At 34.6% G+C, this 21,907-nt stretch overlaps 1 protein-coding gene across 1 annotated transcript in view; it reads left to right on the top strand.

The window, feature by feature from the left end:
• Positions 1–21,907, top strand: part of MAN2A1 (mannosidase alpha class 2A member 1) — a 159,541-nt gene that overhangs the window by 67,234 nt on the left and 70,400 nt on the right. Inside the window, exons 6-10 of the mRNA XM_060009039.1 lie at positions 3,565–3,738; positions 6,463–6,649; positions 10,743–10,920; positions 16,401–16,603; positions 19,392–19,574. Of these exons, the coding sequence (XP_059865022.1) occupies positions 3,565–3,738; positions 6,463–6,649; positions 10,743–10,920; positions 16,401–16,603; positions 19,392–19,574 (925 nt within the window). The remainder of the gene's footprint in view (positions 1–3,564; positions 3,739–6,462; positions 6,650–10,742; positions 10,921–16,400; positions 16,604–19,391; positions 19,575–21,907) is intronic.

Here is a 21,907-nt window from a genome sequence, read left to right as displayed (position 1 = left end):
TGTACATTGCATACCCATGACTCATTTATTTTGCAACTGGAAGTTTGTACCTCTTAATTTCCCTCACCTATTTCTTTCCTCCTCCCAGCCCCCTCCCTTCTGGTAACCACCTGTTTGTTCTCTGTATCTATGACTCTGTTTATGTTTTATTATGTTTATTCATTTTGTTTTTTAACTTCCACATATAAGTGAAATCATTACAGTATTTGTCTTTCTCTGTCTGACTTATTTCATCAGAAATATGTCCTCAAGTTCCGTCAGTGTTGTCACAAATGGCAAGATTTCATTCTTTCATATGCCTGAATAGGAATCCATTTTATATATATGTGTGTGTGTGTATATATATATACACACACACACATATATATACACACACACACACACCATCACGTTTTCTTTATTCATTGATCCATCTGTGGATACTTAGGTTGCTTCCATATCTTGGCTATTGTAAATAATGCTGCAGTGAACATGGGGGTACATGTATCTTTTCAGATTCGTGTTTTTGTTTTCTTCAGATCAATACCCAGGAGTGGAATTGCTGGGTCATATGGTAGTTCTCTTTCTAATTTTTTGAGAATTCTCCATACTGTTTTCCATAGTGGCTGTACCAATTTACATTCCCACCAACAGTGCACAAGGGTTCTTTTTTCTCCACATATAAAGTATTTTTTAACTAAGGTGTGTACATTTTTTTTAGACATAATGCTATTGTACACTTAATAGACTACCGTAAACATAACTTTTATATGTACAGGGAAACCAAAATATTGTGATATTCACTTTATTGCAGTGGTCTGGAACCAAACCCACAGTATCTTGGAGGTATGCCTGTATACAAGAGGATGTGTGTAGGTTATATGCAACTACTACACCATTTTATATGACTTGACATCCAAAGATTCTGGTATCTTCAGGGGTCCTGAAACCAATCTTCCCTGGATACCAAGGGACTCTAGTTAGATTCCCATACGTGTTTTTCTGGACCATTTGAGAGTAAGCTGGAGGCATCTTGTCTCTTTGTCTCTCAATACTTCATTGTGTTATTTCATAAGAAATAAGGATGTTTTCTTAGATAAGCAGAAGATAGTTATCAAATCAGGAGCGTTAGCAATACTACAATCTAGTTCACAGGTTATATTCAAATTTTGTCAATTGTCTCAATAATGTTTTTTAATAAAGACTGCTTTTTCCCCTCCAAATCCAGAATCCAACCTAGGATCACGTATTGCTTGTACTTGTCATGTCCTTTTAGTCTCCTTAACCTGAAACAGACCTCAGCCTTTCTCTGGATTTCTTGACGTTGATATTTTTGAGGAGTGCAGACCTCTGTTGTAGAAAGTCTCTCAATTTGAGTTTGTCTGTTTCCTTTTGATTAGCTTTAGGTTATTTATCTAGCTGATCTATCTATGTAATCTAACCTAATTTATTTTGCTAGAATATCACTGTAGTTATTTTCTGTTTTCCTCAATGCATCCTGTCAGAAGGCACTTGTCATCTCTTTGTCCCCATATTGGTGATGCTATTCTTGATCACTTGTTTAAGTTGTGTCTTTTAATTTTCTTTACTGTACTGTTACATTTTCTGCCTTTCGAATTAATAACTAATTTGTAGGACATACATTGAGAATAGGTAAATATCCTGTTCCTCGTCAAACTTTAATGTTTTAGTTTTAGGATCCATTGGTGATTTTCTAATTCCATCATTGCTTCTATAATTATCAGTTAGTATTCTATTAATACTAAAAGGAAGAGCTTTCCTTTTTATTTTCAATTTATTTGTGAGCTCATGGGTTCTTATTTTATTCAATGGGCTATAGTCCAGTACTATTAGTATTTATTTTGATTCCCCAGTTGTCCTGCATTTGGCCAGTGGAAGCCCCTTCAACTATCTCCTGATTTATTTTTATATGTTCCCATGACCCTTTGACCATTTCTTTAATTTATGCCCCAAGAATATGTTCCAGGGTTATCTTGTACTTTCCTAGCCTCAGCCCTGGAATAAGTAATTTCTTTAAGGTTATTTTTAATAGAGCATGGCATTTAGAGGTCAAAGTCTGGGATTGAAGATAATGTTTTTGGTACTGAGGTGTTATTGCACTGAGCTAAGAAATGTGTGTGTGTGTGTGTGTGTGTGTGTGTATGTGCATGTGTGTGTATATCTATATATAGAGAGAGTTTGTTTAAATATATATTTGTGTGTATATATGTATATTTATTCATGTTAGTACTACTATCTCCTATTTCAACTCAGTATCATAGGGTTCTGCTCTTTCATATTTACATACTCTATAGTTCCTTTCCTTAACAGTGTAAAACCTGGCTCCTTTATTCTAATTTACTCAGTCTTGAAACACATGAAAGTTTCAGAATTGCTAAACCTATACTACCACAAAAACCCAAAATTACTAAATAGAGTTCAAGATTTCTTTATAATTTTTTGGAGGTAAATTACATACGTGAAATGGACAAATTACATGGTCACTTTGAGTTTTGACACATACTCTTGGTCCTCTGACAGTTCTGACTTTTCCTTCTCAGTCTCCTTGGTGCTTCTCACCTCTGTGTTAATCTTCAATATTGTTCTACAGAGTTCTCTCTGTTCTCTTTTCTGTTATCCTGTGTTACACGTATTTGCATCATAATCTCTGCAACTAGAATCAGGATCAAGATTGACTCATTTTTGTAATCCTAGGGCCTCTTTTAGGCTTCGGCATATGAAAGGTGCTAAACAAGTGTTTGAGTGAAAAAAATGTGCACAATTCTATTACTTATGTCGATTTATAGGCTGTTTGTAGACGCCTTCTTTGAGAATCCTGAATAAATAAAAGATCAGATTTGTATAATGCCCAATGAATAATCTTATTCCATTAATTCTAATCTGTGCATTTATTATGTTTGTTATATTTTATCCTCTGTGAAATTGAGATATATCTTTAGGGCTTCACTCTTAGAATTGGTGTGAGTCAGGTGTGAAAAATTCTATTGACCCATTCTTGGTAGAAAGCACCAGCATCAAAATGTCTTAAGATTTAATGAAATATGGTACAGTTACTTTGGCCATTTCTGCTACTGTATATTATGATGATTTGGGACTATTGTAAGCTATACAAGATAGTTTAAAATCCCTTAATGTTGGGGTTGGGGAGTGCAAGTTGAAATGACTTAGGTTACTTTTCTATATTATGTAACAGGGAGTTGCTGGGTTATGCGTCTCCACAGAAGACAGGACTGTTAGATCCTAGAGGGCAGTGACTTGGTCCTGATTCTTTCTCTGCCTCCACTGAGTGCAGAAGCGTTCTAATATCTATCAGGTGGCAGAGTGCTTATTTCACCTCCAGCTGATTAACTTCCAGTGTTATTCACCCTGCCCGGGAGAACACAGCAGTGGCAGAATCCTCCTCTCAGGGAGTCCTGCTGGGAATGCTCGCTAAGGGTAATGCTGGGCAGCCCCTTTATTTTAGAATCCAGGAGACCAAAAGAACTCTGATGGGTCTAAATGTGTTGTGACTTCTTCTGTTTCATTTATCAATTTAAAACAATAACACATTTTCTTTATCAACAGGGGTGAAACCTCGGTCTGGCTGGTCTATCGATCCTTTTGGACATTCACCAACAATGGCTTATCTTCTAAAACGTGCTGGATTTTCTCACATGCTTATCCAGAGAGTTCATTATGCAGTTAAAAAACATTTTGCATTGCATAAAATGCTGGAGTTTTTTTGGAGACAGAATTGGGGTATGTAGGGTTTGATGAAAGTTGAAGATCTCACTTGACCTAGATGTTATTTCACAGGGGTTATGAACTCATGCTGTTATGGGTTTTATTCAGAGTGTCAGTCTTGAAAATATGGTTGCCTAAAGATACACATAATTGTTTTTTCAATGTATTTGTGTCAGGAGTCTTTTAAGCATTGGTGAAGATATTTACCTATAGAACATTGTAGATTCTTTTTTAAGCCTAATGGAAGTAAATAAATACAAGTAATTAGTCTTTTGCAAGTAATGCTTTCACTTGCTTCTCTTTTAAAAAGTACCTGTTTTATCACAAAGTTGTATGTGCATTAGAATTAATGTCCAGTCATATATCTCTCATTCAGCCAGTGTTTCTTCCTTCTGTCTCTCCTGTCTCTGCATCTAGTAAGAGTTGCCTTTTAAAACCTTAATCCTGTCCTACTAGAACAGCCCTCCTATTACCTGTGTCGCTTGTTTTCACACTGTTCTGTGGGCACGCAGGTGTTCTAAAGATGTACTTCTCCAGCTCTTTGCTGGGGCAGGGGTGACAAGATTTAGGCCTCCTGAGAGGCCTTTGCCTTTCCCAACCCCCATGTAATTCAGAACACCTTATTTTCTTACTTAATTTTATTTATTGAGTCCTTATTATGGGCCATGCATGGTGTTAGATGCTTTATATTCACTCTTTCATTGAATCTTTATAATTCTTTAAATTAGTTTCTATAATTATCCCTTTTAAATGGTGAAGAAATGGAGGCTTAGATATGTGAAGCCATTTGCCAAAAGTCATAGAGGTAGTGGGTACAGAGCTGAGATTTGAATCCAGTTCTGTGCTGTTCCAAAGCCCAGGTCCCTAACCCCTAGTATATACCACCATCAGTATTAAGTTCTTGGTAAAATTTCATCCAAAAAAAGGATTTCATTGCTAAGACAATGTTCAGAAATCACTACATTACATCATACTTGCTTCTCTGTGTAATCTAAGACCCTCCTGAAGTGTTTCGGAAAAGTCATTTGTAAATTTAGATGGTATCTTTATGTGTACTGTTGTTTTTTTCAATAAGGAAACATAATAGCTATATAATTTTTTACCCTGGAAAATTAAACCTAATCTGTAGGGAAAACAAGAGCTTGTAGGGGATTGCATCCTGTATACTTTGATCAAATGCAAAGGAGCATACTAATTGTTTTATAAAAAGGATTATTAATTTGAGGAAGCTCTACTTAAAATATTGCTTACATTCAAATTGCCCATAAAATATCTATCACCAGGAAATTACTGAGTACTTTTATGTTCTTAATACCATGTTAAGAAGAAATCTTGCTTACAAGAAAATTATAGTCTAATTTGATAAAAGACAAACACCACCAAATACAGCAGATAAACTGAAATGTGTAAATGAGCTGCTAAATAGTATGGCATGAAGAGAGGTAGTAGGATGTGGAGTATGTCCTTGATTCATAGCAGAAAGGAAAGGAAGTTGCCATAAGTCCTGGGACTATGACAGCCTCTGTGCAGATAGCAAGCATTAGCGACCAGCATCCATGATGTGACAATCATGAATGTGATTCAGTGAAACAACTTACAGCACACAAATGTACGGATTATAATAGCTTTAAAGTTTGGAAAAGACCTGGTAATTATTTTGACTAAATGGAGTGTGAGAGAAAACTGGAATATTTTAAGACTTACTTGATAGATTTGGACATGTTGCTTTAAAAATGATGTTTTGGAATCAAGTAGAGCTTCTTTGTGTGTTCTGGTTCTTAATGAAGCAGTTGTTTTCAGTTTTTTTAAATGTACACGTTGCTTGTTTGTTTTTTCTTGTTGTCTGTGTTTCTTATAAAAGCAATGCATTGCTGAGAATTGGAGATCCATACATAAAGGGGAAGAGGTATTTGCAGGTCAGAATCATAAAAAGATACCACTTTTAACTCTTATCAAAGTCCTTCAGCCTTACTTGGTGGGAGGCTTTTGACCTCTGGAAAGCAGTGATATCAACACATACTGGCATTGAGGTTTCTATTAAAAACAATTCTGTGTCAGGAACCAGTGCTCGTTTTCTGTATCTTTTTTGTTTGCTTTGTTTTGATTCTTCTTTTTGCTTTTGAAAATTACTTTTACTTTTCCTCTGCCTCCATGGAGAAAAGCGTCATTGGCTCTTTATTGGTGAACATCAGGGTGACTCCACAAAACTCTCCTGAGTACACTTCTTTCTCATCACTACAAAACCAGTATTTCCCCAGTATCTTCACAACCCCCTCCTTCTTCTTCCCTTATTCTTCCAGGTCCCCTTTTTACTCCCTTCCTCTCTTCTCACCTAGTCTCTGCTGCTAATGGTCTCTCTCAGAGTGTCCTGTTACCTGAGGTGGGAGCAGATGTGGCCGGAGCTGGCAGCCAGGGATAGACACGGCCATAATTTTGGATGAGCTGGTTATAAATTTTGCTTCTGCTCAGTTTATATCCTTCCAGGTCAGCAGATGCTGCTTTATGGCGGGGCTTTTCTCTCTCAGCTAAGTTTAGATAGAAGAGGTAGATAGAGACAGATGTGAGTATCCTCCTTCTGGCTGGTGGTCATTAAACGCTGCTTGGGTGTGTGTTCTAGTAGTTGAAGGGGTTGTTGATTTAGGGTAGAGCTTGCATTATGTATGTATAAAGTACTGGAAATTTGAACAGTTTGGGGAAAACAAAATTTATAAATGCAGGTCTGTTGGCTCTTTATTTTAGATCTGGGATCTGTCACAGATATTTTTTGCCACATGATGCCCTTCTACAGCTATGACATCCCTCACACTTGCGGACCTGATCCTAAAATATGCTGCCAGTTTGATTTTAAACGACTTCCTGGAGGCAGATATGGTTGTCCCTGGGGAGTCCCCCCAGAAACAATATATCTTGGAAATCTCCAGAACAGGTACGAAAATATGCATTTTGTAAGACAATATCTTGAACAAGCAAGCATCAGTGGCTTGTTGCTGAAGGATTGAATAAATGGTTTTTAGTAGCCAGCTTATCCTTGTTCAAGGTATTCATTCAAACTAGATCTAAAGCAACTTAAAAATACCAGAGCCTTGACTATTTGTCTTGTATGTTATAACTTAATGGAAAGTGAACAATAGTAGATTAGTATACAATGGATAACCTATAATACACTGTTATTACTGTCTCCTTTGCCCTCATTATAAAAGCCTTCTACTGTGTTTGATTGATTTCATATACTTTCGTTGATAAGAAAACTTACGGTCTCTATGGTATAAATTGGTAAGAAAAGCAGCCCAACTGCAAAAACACATTTATTGAAATGGAACACATAAAGAGTGTAATTATCTGTTCCCTTAACAACAATTTCAGTAATAGTGAATGCTGCCCAGCTCTGATGAATACACATCTGCATCTTTCTGATGTTTTTGACTTACAGAAAACTTTAATTAGGAATATTCATACTTAAAGATTTTTAAATAAAAATCAAAGGAATGAATTATTTTTTTTTCTTAGAAGAAAACTGTCCTAATGATGGAAGCATCTCATTAAACCAAGCTACCTATACTTCTAATTCTGGTGCTTTTAAAGTTTAATTTCTTCACTTTAAAATTAGTGGCATGTTAATGCATGAAAATAAAACATTGTGTTGTAATATAAACCACTCAACTCTGCTAGAAAAATAATATAGCCTTGTAAGATCGTTGCTCTGGGCTCAAATCTCTTTATTTTTGAGCATATGTATATGTATAACTGATTCACTTTGTTATAAAGCAGAAACTAACACACCATTGTAAAGCAATTATACTCCAATAAAGATGTTAAAAAAAAAAAAGAATTAACTACTAAAAAAAAAAAAGGCTTTTAAAAAAGTGTGTGTGAGGATGAAGGTGGGATTGGGTCTCTTTGCATTGAGTGTCCTTGTGGCCATAAAGAAAACATTCCAGTGTGAGCCTCTCACCGGCAGACAAAAAAGTATTTTAGCATGGCAGCCTTCTTGAAGCCATGGATCCTTTGTATCAAAATCTGGCTTTCATAGTTGTTTTGAAAAACTGTCCAAGGTTTGGGATCAACCTGGTTTCATTTTCTTGATTCCTAGAGAAGTGAGGGTCAATGGGAGACCCTGAACAGCCTGCTTTCTAGGGTCAGGCTACTTAGGCTAAGAGAGTAATCCAGTATATTATGTAGCAAAAGGAGTAGTGGAAAGGAAGTGGTGGTGGATTGGGGCAGTGTGTGTGTGCATGTTTGAGGGGGGGGGATTCTTGCCTGTCTACTTGGGAAAACAGCTGTAACTGAATGGTATTTACACTCCTTTCAGCTCCAGTGGTCAGGGATAGGAAACTTTTTGAAGGGTAACCGGAATCCCAGTGCACTCATAGATATTTTGAGGCCCGTTTTTTTCTTTTTTGGGTGCTCCTTAGAGTACCTGAGAACTATTTTGTGTAATCCCGTCGCTGTATCATAGAACCCTTCAAAGATTACCCCCCTATCCCCCCAAGAACACATCTTGTGGTCAGTCAGTTCCAGTGATCCTGAAAGTGGTTTCCAGGCACCTAGGACATACGGATGAAAGAATCTATATAATACCTACATAGTTTTTTTTTTTTAAACTTCTTGCAAGTCTTGAAGTCTTAGCTCTGCTGGTTATTCCTGTGCAGATATCACCTTCCTTTTGAAGTTGTGATGAACAAAGATCAAACGTCGGCATTCCAGCTTAATGGCATTTGATTTTTTAATTCCCTAAACAAAATGAAATTTAACTATAAGGTACAGGTGATACATTTAATAAGTTCAGTTTATCAGGTTCCTCTACTTTGCAGATAAAGAAATACCATTCTTCAACAAGTTCAGTTTTTGCTCTAGTACCATATATTTTACATATGATTGATGATTCACATGTCAGGTGATTTGATGTTTCAGGGAATTCTTTTTTTCTTTGTTCTAGTTAAGTTGCTCCTTCTTACGTGGTAGAATAAATGAAGAGAATTGCAGCTGTGCATCTTTAAATGTGATGTTGGTCAGTACATTTGTCATAAGTTTACTGTGCATTAGTGAGTACCCACTACCTGCCAGGTGGGTTAGGTTGGTCCCTTGGCTTTCCCAGCATTGACACTTTGTGAGCAGGAGCTTGGGAGTTAGTTAGGATAGATGCTGAATAGAAAAGGCACTTCATTAGAGTCTGTGATTTCTTTCCTCTTATGTGTTTTACACATATACATGCAAAATATGGTATATCTTACAGTAGTAAACCTTGGGATGCATTTAAATGATCGCATACCCTTTTTTATGCTGGTTGCCTGGGGGATCTAGTTGGATGCTCACTCATACTAGTATCGGCGATTTATGTGTATATTTTTTCCTCGTGTTTCTTTGGTCTTATATATCTTTCTATGTGATTAATTTCATCGTATGTGTGTTTTTTAATTGTAAGTAATAATCTAAAATTGTTTTTGGAAAATGTGGAATATTAGTAAATTACTAGTAAAAATTAAGTACTATATTGAATGCTAATCTCAGAAAACTAAGTATTATATGTTATATAATTGGGTCATTTGTAGAGACGTGGATGGATCTAGAGACTGTCATACAGAGTGAAGTAAGTCAGAAAGAGAAAAACAAATATCGTATATTAACGCATATATGTGGAACCTAGAGAAATGGTACAGATGAACCTGTTTGCAGGGCAGAAATTGAGACACAGATGTAGAGAACAAACGTATGGACACCAAGGGGGAAAAGCGGCAGGGGGTGGTGGTGGTAGTGGGATGAATTGGGAGATTGGGATTGACATATATACACTAATATGTATAAAATAGGTAACTAATAAGAACTGCTGTATAAAAAAATAAATAAATTTAAATTTAAAAAAGAATATTACTGTTACATTTTACCCACCAAGTTATTAAATTTTTGCTAATTTAATATTTGCAAAATATTAAATTTTTTAATATAAATATAAATAGAGACTGTCAATATAAAAAGACTATCAATATAAAAAGATCATATGAGATTCTAAATTTAGTTAAATTTTTTTTCATAATTTCTACAAAATGCCTCTTTCCATCATTGATATTCTTTGAGATTTCTTCATAAATTTTAATATTGTGAATTAGAATCTAATTCTGGATAATCCTTGAAATGAAAATTGGAATAGTGTGTAAAAAAGTGTATTTGTCATTTGTCACTGTTTTTTTAAGCTTTGGCATTAGAAATATGGAGAACTACTCTGGGTTCATCTGCTTGTTTAATTTCACTTTCAGAAGCGCTTCCTCTTAGTTTGTGTTCCCAGACTTCCTCAAATGGTTCTCCGATTCAGCATCTCCCAAAGGGTTTTTTACAGAATACGAGAATATGAAATATATGAAGCACAGCAGCACGTTGTGTTTAGCTGACCTTTTGAGTCATGGGTTAGCGCCCAGAGAGATAGAAACCAAAATAGCTCATTCAACTCCTAAGCTTTATCTGTTGATCAGTATTAAGAAGGACACCGTGAGGAATACTCAGATTATTGACGGAAGGTGTTAAGTGAGTTGATTTTCTTCCTTTAGAAAAGGAAATATGGTTCTATAATTGGCTTCATTCTAAATACCTTTTTATGTTTAATTAGGCAATTTTAGATTAAATTAGAGAAAGGGAATTAAGTCAAAGCAAACTTCAAAGTTTATATAGATGAGAAATCCTGTCTTCTTGGACTAAATTGTTTTACGACAGGCTATCTGGGAGCCAATCTCTGTGGCTGACCTTTAGGAGGGCATTGATGCCCCCAGTAATTATATGCCAAAGTTGGTATGTGACTTTATTTCTCTAAGGATATTCCATTGGAAAACTATGGGTTTTTCCCTCTGATAAGAATTTATGAATATTTTAAATGGATAAAGAAAATCACTATGGTAGTTTAAAAAGTCTGCCTCATAAATTATGCTAAGATAGAATATAGGTAAAATACACAATATTTTAATATAATACACTTTTTAATGAGTTACCCCCTTGTTCTTTTCTTAGTAGTATTTTCCTTTTTTCTTTTGTAGGGCTGAGATGCTTCTAGATCAGTACCGAAAGAAGTCAAAGCTTTTCCGTACCACAATTGTCCTGGCCCCCCTAGGAGATGATTTCCGCTACTGTGAACGCACGGAATGGGATCATCAGTTCAAGAATTACCAACTGCTTTTTGACTATATGAATTCTCGTTCTCAATATAATGTTAAGGTAATGAGAAAATATTTTATTATGAGACTGTATTTGAAGTTGACCCTTCATTATTAAGAGAGGCTAAAACACAATAGCCTTAGTTTCTTTGTCCCACATCCCAGTATTTCGTAGAATATGTAGTTCTTCTATAAAAGTATAATTCATGAAGAGGAAAATTATCTTATATTACAGTTCCATTTCTAAAGTTGTCCCTTTCTTACCACTCATTGAGGATTAAAGAGGCATTACTTTATGTAGTTGAAAACATGCACCTACTAAGTTGTAATGTTCATTTTCCAGTGATGCCCTGTTTTCCTTTCCTACTGAAAGTGTGTTGTTTCTTACATTTGCGTCCTGTGATTTAGTAGTGTGACTGGCAGATGCACATGTCAAGAATTTTGCAAACAAACGTCTTGTATCCAGAGACTACAGTAGCGTTTTTCTTAGATGAGAAGGCTTCTAAAATTAATCATTTGTCTGTCGTTCTTGCTCTTTCTTCCCCCCTGTGGAAAATCTATTATGTACCCTAAAGTTGTGAGAATAGTGAAAATTCCTTCCTCCACCCCACTCCTGCTTCCCATATCCATGACTCAGCTACAGCATTCATCAACTCAAGGTCACTCTTGTTTCAGCTGTGCCCCACTGTCATCTCACTCCTCTCTCTCGAATTATTTTGGAGCAAATCTCAGCGGTCATGTATTTTTGTCTATAACGATTTCAGTATGTATCTCTAAATGAAAAGGACTCGGTGTAAAAAGTATGATCGTAATACCATTATCACATCTAAAAAATTAAAAGTAATTTAATATCATATATCCAGATAGATTCAAATTTTCCTGATCTCACAAAAGCATTTTTTTTTTATTTGTAACAGATACATTGTGTAAGTCAGGATTCAAACAAGAGTCATATGTTGGACCCTATATGAGAAAATGAATTATCCAACAGTTTATTATATTCACATATGAACCTTGAAGACAGTAAAAGATATGTGAAAATACCATAGAGAGGAAGTGATATACCTGGTAGGAAATTAGAAAGCTGATGATATACCACCTTTTATGTAGTGAGAATTCAAATTTATTAAGTAACCTTAAATAATATTAAATAAATAAATGTACTTAAATAAAATATTGAGGTTATTCAAGATACTTAAAACTGAATTTCTACCGTGTTATAAACTCTGAGCATCGGGCCTATATTTAAATCATCCCTGTAATCTCAAAGATAAAGTGCATACATGGACGTTTGATTAGAAGAGTCCATATGTATGTGGGGATCTTATCTCATTATCTTCTTGGGGAATGGTTTTGAGGTCTGCAAAAGGATCCACTGCATGATTCTGAAGAATTTAATCCTGCTTTTAGTATTTTACCTATTTCCTCCTTTGTTTGCCCACTAGAACAATTTTAAAGTAATTTAAAAAGTTGATGTATCATATACATAGAAGTGTGCAAACCACTAACTATGCAAAGAATATTTTCAAGTTTTAAAACCCCCATGTAATATAAAAAAAAAAGAATGTCTATATGTGTATAACTGAGTCACTTTGCTGTACAGCAGAGATTGGCACAGCATTGTAAATCAACTGTACTTCAATAAAAAAAAATAAAAAAAATAATTAACCCCCCCATGTAACCACCATCCAGATCAAGATGTAGAACATTTATAGCCCCTGGAAGGGTCCCACAGATGTCCTCTAAGTCATTACCAATTCCTTCAAAAGTAACCACTATTTTCATTTCTATCACTGCGATTAGTGTTGCCTGTTTTTGAATTTTATGAGAAGGGAATCTTAAATATGTGTTATTTTGTGTCTAGCTTTTTTTGCTCCACATTATGTTTTTGAAATTCATCCATCCACCGTTACGTGTTGCTGTAACAGTAGTTCATTAACTTTTTATGCTGTATAGTTTTTCTTTTTTCCTTTTTAAGGAATATTTATTTATTTATTTGGCTGCATCGGGCCTTAGTTGCGGCATGCGGGATCTTCGTTTGCCAAATGCGGGATCTTTGTTGTGGCATGCGGGATCTTTAGTTGCGGCATGCAAACTCTTGGTTGCAGCATGTGGGATCTAGTTCCCTGACCAGGGATCGAACCCAGACCCCCTGCATTGGGAGTGTGGAGTCTTAGCCACTGGACCACCAGGGAAGTCCCAATGCCGTATAGTATTTCTAGTATCCATTTGATATATATATACCACCATTTATCCATTCTATTGTTGATGAACATTTGGGTTGTTTCCAGTTTTTGCCTATTACAAATAATGCTGCTTTGAACATTTTGTGCATGTTTTGGTATACATGTGTATGTATACATGTGTATGGCATGTTTTGGTATACATGTGTATGAATTTATGTGGGTATAAAATGGGATGGAGTTCTGGGGTTATTGGGAATTTACATGTTCAACATCACTAGATATTGCCAAACAAGATTCCAAAACAGAAGCACTGGATATTGCATTGTATGACGGTTTCAGTTGCTCCACTTCCTTACTCAGACTTTGTATTGTCAGGATTTTTTTTTAATCCTTTATGATAGATGTGATGGTTTTATTTTGTATTTCTGGTAGTTAATGAGGTTGAGTCTCTTTTCATAAGTTTATTGCCATTTGGATATCCTCTTTTGTGAAGTGCCTATTTAAGTCTTTTGATGATTTTTTTTTATTAAATTGGGTCATCTGTCTTTTTCCTAACCATTTATAGTTCTCTTATGTATTTTGGATTGAGTCTTTTTTTCAGATAAAAGTTATACACATGTTGTCTCCCACTGTATAGCTTGTGTTTTCTCTCTCTTAATGCTGTCTTTTGATGAACAAATTCTTAATTTTAATTGAATGTAATACAGCAGTATTTTCCTTTATGGTTAGTGCATGTTATGTTTCGCTTAAGAAAATTTTGTTTACCCCTATAGTCATGAAAATATATTTCTTCTGAAGCTATCCTCTAGAAGTTTTATTGTTTTACCTTCAACATTTAGGTCTGTAGTATGTTTGGAATAGATTGTTGTGTATTGTGTGAAGGGAGGGATCGAGATACTTTTTGCCTATGTGAATATCCAGCACCATTTATTGAAGACCACAGTTTGCCCACTGTACTGCAGTGTCGTCTTTATCATTAATCATGAGTGAGATGAATGTATGTGTGGGTCTGTGTCTAGACTTTCTATTCATTTTTGTCTATCTGACTGATCTCATACTGTCTTAATTACTACAGCTTTATAATAGATCTTACTGTCTGATAGTATAATTCTTCTAGTTTTGTTCTCCTCAATATTGCATTGGTTATTGAGCTCATCTGAACCTATTGGGTCTGAAGTTAACGCTGTATTTCCTTGTATTTGTGACCCTCATTTCTTGCATGTTCACACACACATATTCTGCTTCCTAGTAATTACATTCTGCTTCCTGGTAATGAGATTAGGGAGTAATACGTAATATTAACTAAAATGTATTGAGAGATTATGATTTGATAATTAAGTTTTTTAAGTGCTTTACTTTATTTAAAAATTTTTTTCTAGTTTTACTGAGATATAATTTGACATATATCACTGTTTATGTTTAAGGTGTTTAAGGTGTACAGCATAATGATTTGACCTACATATATTGTGGAATGATTACCTCAATAAGTTTAATTAGCATCCATCATCTCATACAGGTATAATAAAAAAAAGAAAAAGAAAAAATATTTTCCTTGTGATGAGAACTCTTAGGATTTACTCTCTTCACAATTTTCATACAAATACAGCAGTGTTAACTGTAGTCATCATATTGTATATTACATTCCTAGTACTTATTTCTCTTATAACTGGAAGTTTATACCTTTGGACTACCTTTCTCCAACTCCTCCTCCCTACCCACCACCTCTGATAACCACACATCTGCTCTCTTTTCCTGAGTTGTTTATTATTATTATTACATTTCACATGTAAGTGAGATCCACAGTATTTATCTTTCTCTTTATCTACTTAGCATAATGCCCTCAAGTAAAGTGCTTTACTTTAACAATTATTGAATTCTCCGAACATTTTCTGGTAGGTACTATAATTACTCATGAGGAAACTGAGGCACAAATAGATTAACTTGCCCAAGAAACACTATATTTGGTGAAGCCAAGATAAGAGTAGATAATATAGTTGAAAATTGATTTTCTTTAATGTAAGCATAAGGATTTGGAAATAGACATCCACTTTGCTGTTACAAAATTTATTATATCACAATTATATTAGATTATAATGACTTATATTATCTTACAAGTCATTATAATGACTTATATTTATATATAATGACATATTTATCTTACTAATATCATTGTTATGTTTCTGGTTAATATTTTGCCTTTGCAATGGAAGAATAATAGCTAAAACTTATACCGTTATTTGCCATCATGTTTCTAAGCATTTTACTTAGAACCCTATTAGCTGTAACACAGAGAGACCCAGAGACATTATATACTATGCTCAAAATCACATGTTTCATAAGTGGTAGAGATGGAATTCAAACCCACATCATCAGGATCCAGCTTCTGTGCTGCTCTTAATAACTGTTGGAGTGCCACTAACTCCTTTTGACTACTTTAATTATTTTTCTGCCACACTGAATCAAAATGGCTCTCAATATCTGTGTGTGTGTATGTATGTATGATGTATAAGGTCAGAAACAGCAAAATTAGCATCTTATTTAAAAGAACACATTCCCTACTTAATTGTCTAATTGTCTGTTTACTTCTAGCAACACTGCCTTTTAATATCTGTTTATGAGGTCTGGTATAATGTTTCTTTTTTCCTTTGATTTATAGAATCGTTTGGGCTCATAAAAATGGATTTATGTACTAGTAATTTGAGTCACTAGTCAGAAAAACCTTTTCATTTGAGCAGTCAGCCTTGCATTTCTTTTCCCTCTTTGTGTTTTACCTATATTCATTGTTACCTGCTGGTAGAGAAAGTCCATTTTTTTTAATGACCTGCTGTTCTCAAAAGTCTCTCTTCTCTCCATTATAAAGAACAGAAACTGGGGAGAAGGGGAGGCCAGGGGAGGGTATGTGCATATGATATATGAAAATACTTAATAGCTAACAAAACTGTTTTTCCAGACGTCTGGAACATTTTACTCAAAATACGTGTCTTTTATTTTTGCTGCTTCCCCCACTTTCCATTCATCTCTGGATTATTCCATATCCTGATCCTTGCACACTTGGAGATTCTAGGGATATGTAAGGAGTTTTCAGATCCACAAATTTGTAGCTCTAAATAACTCTTCTTACTGCATAGGTGTACAAGTTTTCTCTTAGTTTAATTTGGGACTTGATGCAAGTAAAAGAAAGTCACTGAGTGCTTCCCCCCCTGCATTTGAGTAAGTCTGAGCTATATATTTATCTTAACTTGGAAGCATGTCTTAAATATTTATTAGTAACTTTTCCTTTCAGTGCTAGAAGCAATTTTAAGGTAGAGATGAATGTGTGAATAAGTGAAATGTACCTTTTTTTTTTTTTTTCTAGATACAGTTTGGGACTTTATCAGATTATTTTGATGCACTGGATAAAGAAGATGCAGCCAATAGAAAGAATAGCCAATCAATGTTCCCGGTTCTAAGTGGAGATTTTTTCACTTATGCTGACAGAGATGATCATTACTGGAGTGGCTACTTTACATCCAGACCCTTTTACAAACGAATGGATAGGATATTGGAATCCCATTTAAGGTACAGTTACCTTTAGATAGCTACATTTATTTTTTCACTTCTTTTATGTTATCATAACCTATCTGTAGAGTTTTGCATAATATACAGCATTTATACAGTGTTAGGATGCATTTAATGTAATTGTGAAATTTTAATGCAATCAGAGATGTGTCTCCAAACCATAATCAGATTATTACAGAGGCTTTTATTCTGGAAGGAAAAGCAGTTTATGTAATTAGATTTTCTGGGAGTTGTATTCAATGTTTTATATTTTTCTAATTAAACTACTTATATTATTTGCACACCATGGTAGTATTCAGTGACATCATCGTGTGTCTGCAGGTCAGTAACCTGGCAAGCTGAATTGTTGGAAACAGGGACGAGGGTCAAAAGGAGCAAATAGGGTCTCTCAGTAGCCAAAATGTAGGCCTCAAAGTACATACTCTAAAACCAATGTACTTTATATGTGGGAGAACTTTAGAGGCTCCATCTCAGTTCTTATTTATTTATTTGAAACACATTTCTATAGGTATGATTTTCTGCTTAGAAGAAGAAAATTTGAAAGAGATGAGAACAGATGGAGGCAGAGTGATTGGTTGAAAAAGTAAACAGATATGGAGACGATAGGAAAGTCATTAGAAAAACATAAAAACACTCTAACCGTGCATTATCCAGTTCTTTTCAGTCACTATCCAATAGAACTTTCTGCAGTGATAGAAATACTCTATTTCTGCACTGTTTATGAAGTATCGTAGCCACTAGCCACATGTAACTATAGAGCACTTGAAATTTGACCAATGGGACTGAGGAACTGAACTCTTAATTTTATTTAATTTTAATGAATTTTAATATACATAGCCACATGTGGCTAGTGGCTGTCATAGTGGAGAGTACAATTCTATGTAACTGAGTCTCATTGTTTTTTGATAAAGAGAAACCACCCCAAGGGAATCCTGAGGCTTTTTCTATGTGTGTAGCTCAGGAGAGTAATTTATTTTCATGACAAATTCATTGTCAGTTAAGTTCAAAATATGAATTCATGATGAATCTCAGTATTAAAAATAAAAATTTATATCAAACCCACCCTCTTCTATGTACTAATGGATATTGAATATATTTTGGACAGACTTTTTATAAAAATCAATAATTTCTTTAAGAATTGTACTTTTTTATAGTAGTGTGTGTTTTTATTATTTTTACTGTTGTTGTGCTACTGTTCCCACAAACTAACAGTAACTGTTATTTAAAAAGCCTAACCTTTGACTATTTGGGGGAATATTCACAAACGTGCCAGATGAATATACATTATTTGTAACAAAATAGAATTATATATTACAGAGATTTCTGCATTCTTACCCAATAGAATCTTAGTTATCTTTATGTTAGTTATCTTTACAGTTAGTTATCTTTATGTTATTCATAATTTTTGGGTCAAGTATTTTTTAGTGGCAAAGAGTTATGAATATTGGTTCAATCTTAATTTATTAAGCTTGTTTAAGGTGTTACTTAAATATATTACTACTGGTAATATATTTTGATAATTCTGCTGCTTTAAACTAAAACAATAAACCTATAGTAAGTTGAATTTCAAAATGTAATTAATTTATTTGAAAATAAGTTAATTGTGTGATAATGATATTTCATCCTCAGCTCATTTGTAAAAAATGTGTATAAAATAGAAATGTACAAAGAAGAAAATATTCTTGAAATCCACTTTTTTACATTTTGGAGTATTTATATGTATATATATTCTTTCCATAACCAGGAATACTTGCTCTGGATATATATGCATACATATACATACAGTTTCCTTAATTCCTATATAGTGATTCCCATGCCATGAATTTCAGAAGGCTTATAATTTTGTAAAGTGGAGAATATTTAGTTTCTTTAAATTATTTCAACAATTCAAACGAATTCTTTTTTTTTTTTTTAAGCAGTTTGAATCTCTCCTTGTTTTTTGATACCTTGGTACATTTTCATGCTTCCTTGATTTTCCTCTCCATCATCTTAACATGTTTGTGGTAAAGAATCTTCTTATATTTTTCACTCCATCAAGGCATGTCTCTTTTTAAAGAACTTTTAAGAAACCCATCTTGAACCATGTCCTCAGATGAAAAACATTAAAGATGAAAATTATAAACCCCCATATTATTGCTCAAAACTGTCCTTAAGCTAAAGTATTTTTATTTTTTACTTTAAAATACTAAGAAAAGATGGCATAAGATTTATCATCTTTCAGTTTCTAATGTTAAATTCTCTATAGTTGTTGTATGTTATCATTCAGCACTTGGACTAACTCTTGTCTCTGAGCTGTCTGGCCATCATTTTCTTCTTCTCCTTTACTGTTAGTCTAACACTCACGTGGCCATGCATTTCCCCACCACCTCTCCTCTTAATGTACCTATGTGAGAGTAAATGGCTTTCTGGTGATGAAGTTCATGGTATATGTCTAAGCTGCTAAGAAGAAAGGACGGAAACATTTATCCAGTTCTTACTGCTTTGAGATATTTTTTCCCTATGTTATATGTAAATGGACATATCTTTCTGCCAACAGGTACTGACTTCTCTTCCTTATATCACTGAGACATGGTGTTCTTTGATGATTGAGAATTTAGATGTATTAGGTGGATACCTTTGTGGTTTTATAGAAATGTTTATTATCAGTATCTGTCTTATAAACTGATTGTACTGAAATCATGGATTTAAAAAAAAACACATTTGAAAATGTATCAGTGCCACCTATTTTAGGTAGTAAACTAAAATGTTTGTTTTGAAATAAAAATTAATGACTGTTTTATGCAATTAGGGCTGCTGAAATTCTTTACTATTTCGCCCTGAAACAAGCTCAGCAATACAAGATAAGTAAATTTCTTTCATCATCCCATTATATGATGCTGACAGAAGCAAGAAGGAATTTGGGACTATTTCAACATCATGATGCTATCACAGGAACTGCAAAAGATTGGGTGGTTGTGGATTATGGTACCAGGTAATATATTGAAAAGTGGACTTAAAACAAAATCTTTTAAAATTTCAGGTCATAAGCTTTTATTTTTGATGAAGTGTCTTTTTTAATTGTAATGCTGAATTTTTACTGAAGTAAAAGCACACTAAGTCAAACCAATTTCAAAGATACATGTGTCACACCAAGAAAACATTTTCAGTTATGCTGACAGCCCAAAATGCTTATGTTTTGATGAAGTTTTTAATAATTATATCCCTTATAAGGTTTGCTTTAGAAAACCCACCAATTTTCAGAGTCACCAGTTTTTCAAGAAATCTGTTGACAAAGTACTGGCTGTCTCAACTTTTTATTGTAGCGCATTTCTGTAAATGGAGTAGTAAAACATTATTATAAAACCGATCCCACTTTTCCCCAAGTACAGTGTGGTAATTGACCAAGGATTTGGTATCAAGTAAATCATAGTTATAATCCAGGGAGATAAAGAGCTCCACTTCATTATATAGCCATTTAATTTCATCCTATTTCATATCCATTTGTTCTTGGATACCTCATTTTTTGATAGGGGCATTGACAAAAAAGTTTAAGGCTGGAAGAATAGCCAGGAAGTAGAAGAGCCTAGAAACCTTGTCATATATGGCCGATATAAGGAATTGGGATGAAAAGCGATGGCCTGGGTATTGATATCAAAGCCATCTTTAGCTCTTGGATGGTCTGTCAAATGAATGATGGAGTAGAACTCAGTTATTTTCATACTGCAGATCAGAAACAATGAGTACAGCCTTTGGCTCAGAATAGCAGAGGGCTTTGTAAACAGTGCTTCCCAATAAGCTTACCTTTTGTGATAGTGAGATTTCCATCATCATACCAGAGTTGAGGCTGCCATTCGTTAGGATCAGTGCAGAGGAGATTCCCACACTGGGGGAGGAGTTTTGCCTATTGTTTCACTGTAGCTTAGGTTAGTATTTCTTCCAGATTATGCTTTGATATTATTTCTAAATCATTAAAAATATGTTCTGATTATAGATTTTAAAAGTTAATCTCTTTTATAGGTATTCTCATATGTGGAAAGTGTACATAGCACATAAAGTCATTATTAAAAACTTGATCCACAACTGATACTACTAATTGTAATGAGGGTTAATTAAAGTTTTAGTTACAGTATTTCGACTTCCTTTCCCTAAACTTGGGAAAAAAGTGTTCTTGAGGTTTCATTAGTTGACTTGAGTCTTTAAAAAATATATTCAAGGTAGTACCTTGAATATCTTCTCAGTTTTCTTATGGCAGATGTATTTAGCATCCGTCTATTGAGATTGAGCTGAGCTTAAAGTAAGAAAAACTCATTGTATGATAATGATGTTATTTCTTCCACAGAAAGCATTTTTGAAAGTAAGGTCAGATACTCCATTTTTCTTTTTCACCTGTTCCTGTCTTCTTGGTTTATTGAGAGTTTAAAAGTGAGGCTGCTGGGAATCAGACCAGAGCAGAGCTCCTAAGAGGAAATAGAGAAGTCATCCTCCTCCACTACCTACTTGCTATCTCTCTGGCTGTGATATTGAAAGAAATTTGGGTACAGGTCACTGGGTTTTTGCTACAGAACATTTTCTGTCTCATAACCTCTCCAGCGGCCTGTCATTAGTTCCTCCATATGTTTGGTGTTGCTTTTAGCTTATAAAAGCATCCCCATACAAAATTGCATCTCAGAGAAAAAAGACACAATAATTCTCAAGTTGTACTTGACATTTGTAAATTTGCTTTGTGAGTACTTCACACTTCATTGAAAAGTCGTAAACAATTATCAAGTCATTAGCACAGACATTTTAAGTAGGAAATTTCAAAACACAAGTTAGAGAATTATAAATAAAGAGGCAGCTAGTATTGGGTGGTCTCTTGTCCTTGGATTGTTGACTACTTTTTATTCAGATGTTGGCAGAAATGTCCCAGTGAACAAGTGTATGAGTTAGGGGCTGTCTTTGGCTGCTAGTAATAGCAACTCGGAACAGAATTAATCCTATCCTGCTTATTTTTAGGCCATGTGAAAGAAGTCTGCAGGTCACTGGTTCAGGTGTGACAGCTCCACAATGCCATCAGGGCTCCAGGCCCTTTTAGCTCTCTCTTCTGCCGTTTAAGGGTGACTCTTAGTGTCATGCTATCAACAGTAGATTGAATCTTTATGTAATTATAAACTGGAGAGCAAGCATACATCATGGCATATTTGGCTGTTAATTCTAATCATGGCATAAAAAATGAATTAGAATGGGCAGTGTCTATGTGGATGTTCAGCTTAAAAGTGGTTAATGGGGCTGTGTGAAGAAGGAATGGTAATGAGGTCAATTACAGAAAGATTAAGAATTCTGTCC

This window comes from Delphinus delphis, chromosome 3 (assembly GCF_949987515.2).
Source record: "Delphinus delphis chromosome 3, mDelDel1.2, whole genome shotgun sequence".
Taxonomy (NCBI): domain Eukaryota; kingdom Metazoa; phylum Chordata; class Mammalia; order Artiodactyla; family Delphinidae; genus Delphinus; species Delphinus delphis.
The sequence above is the reverse complement of the archived record's forward strand: the minus strand, read 5'-3'. Positions and strand labels throughout refer to the sequence as shown.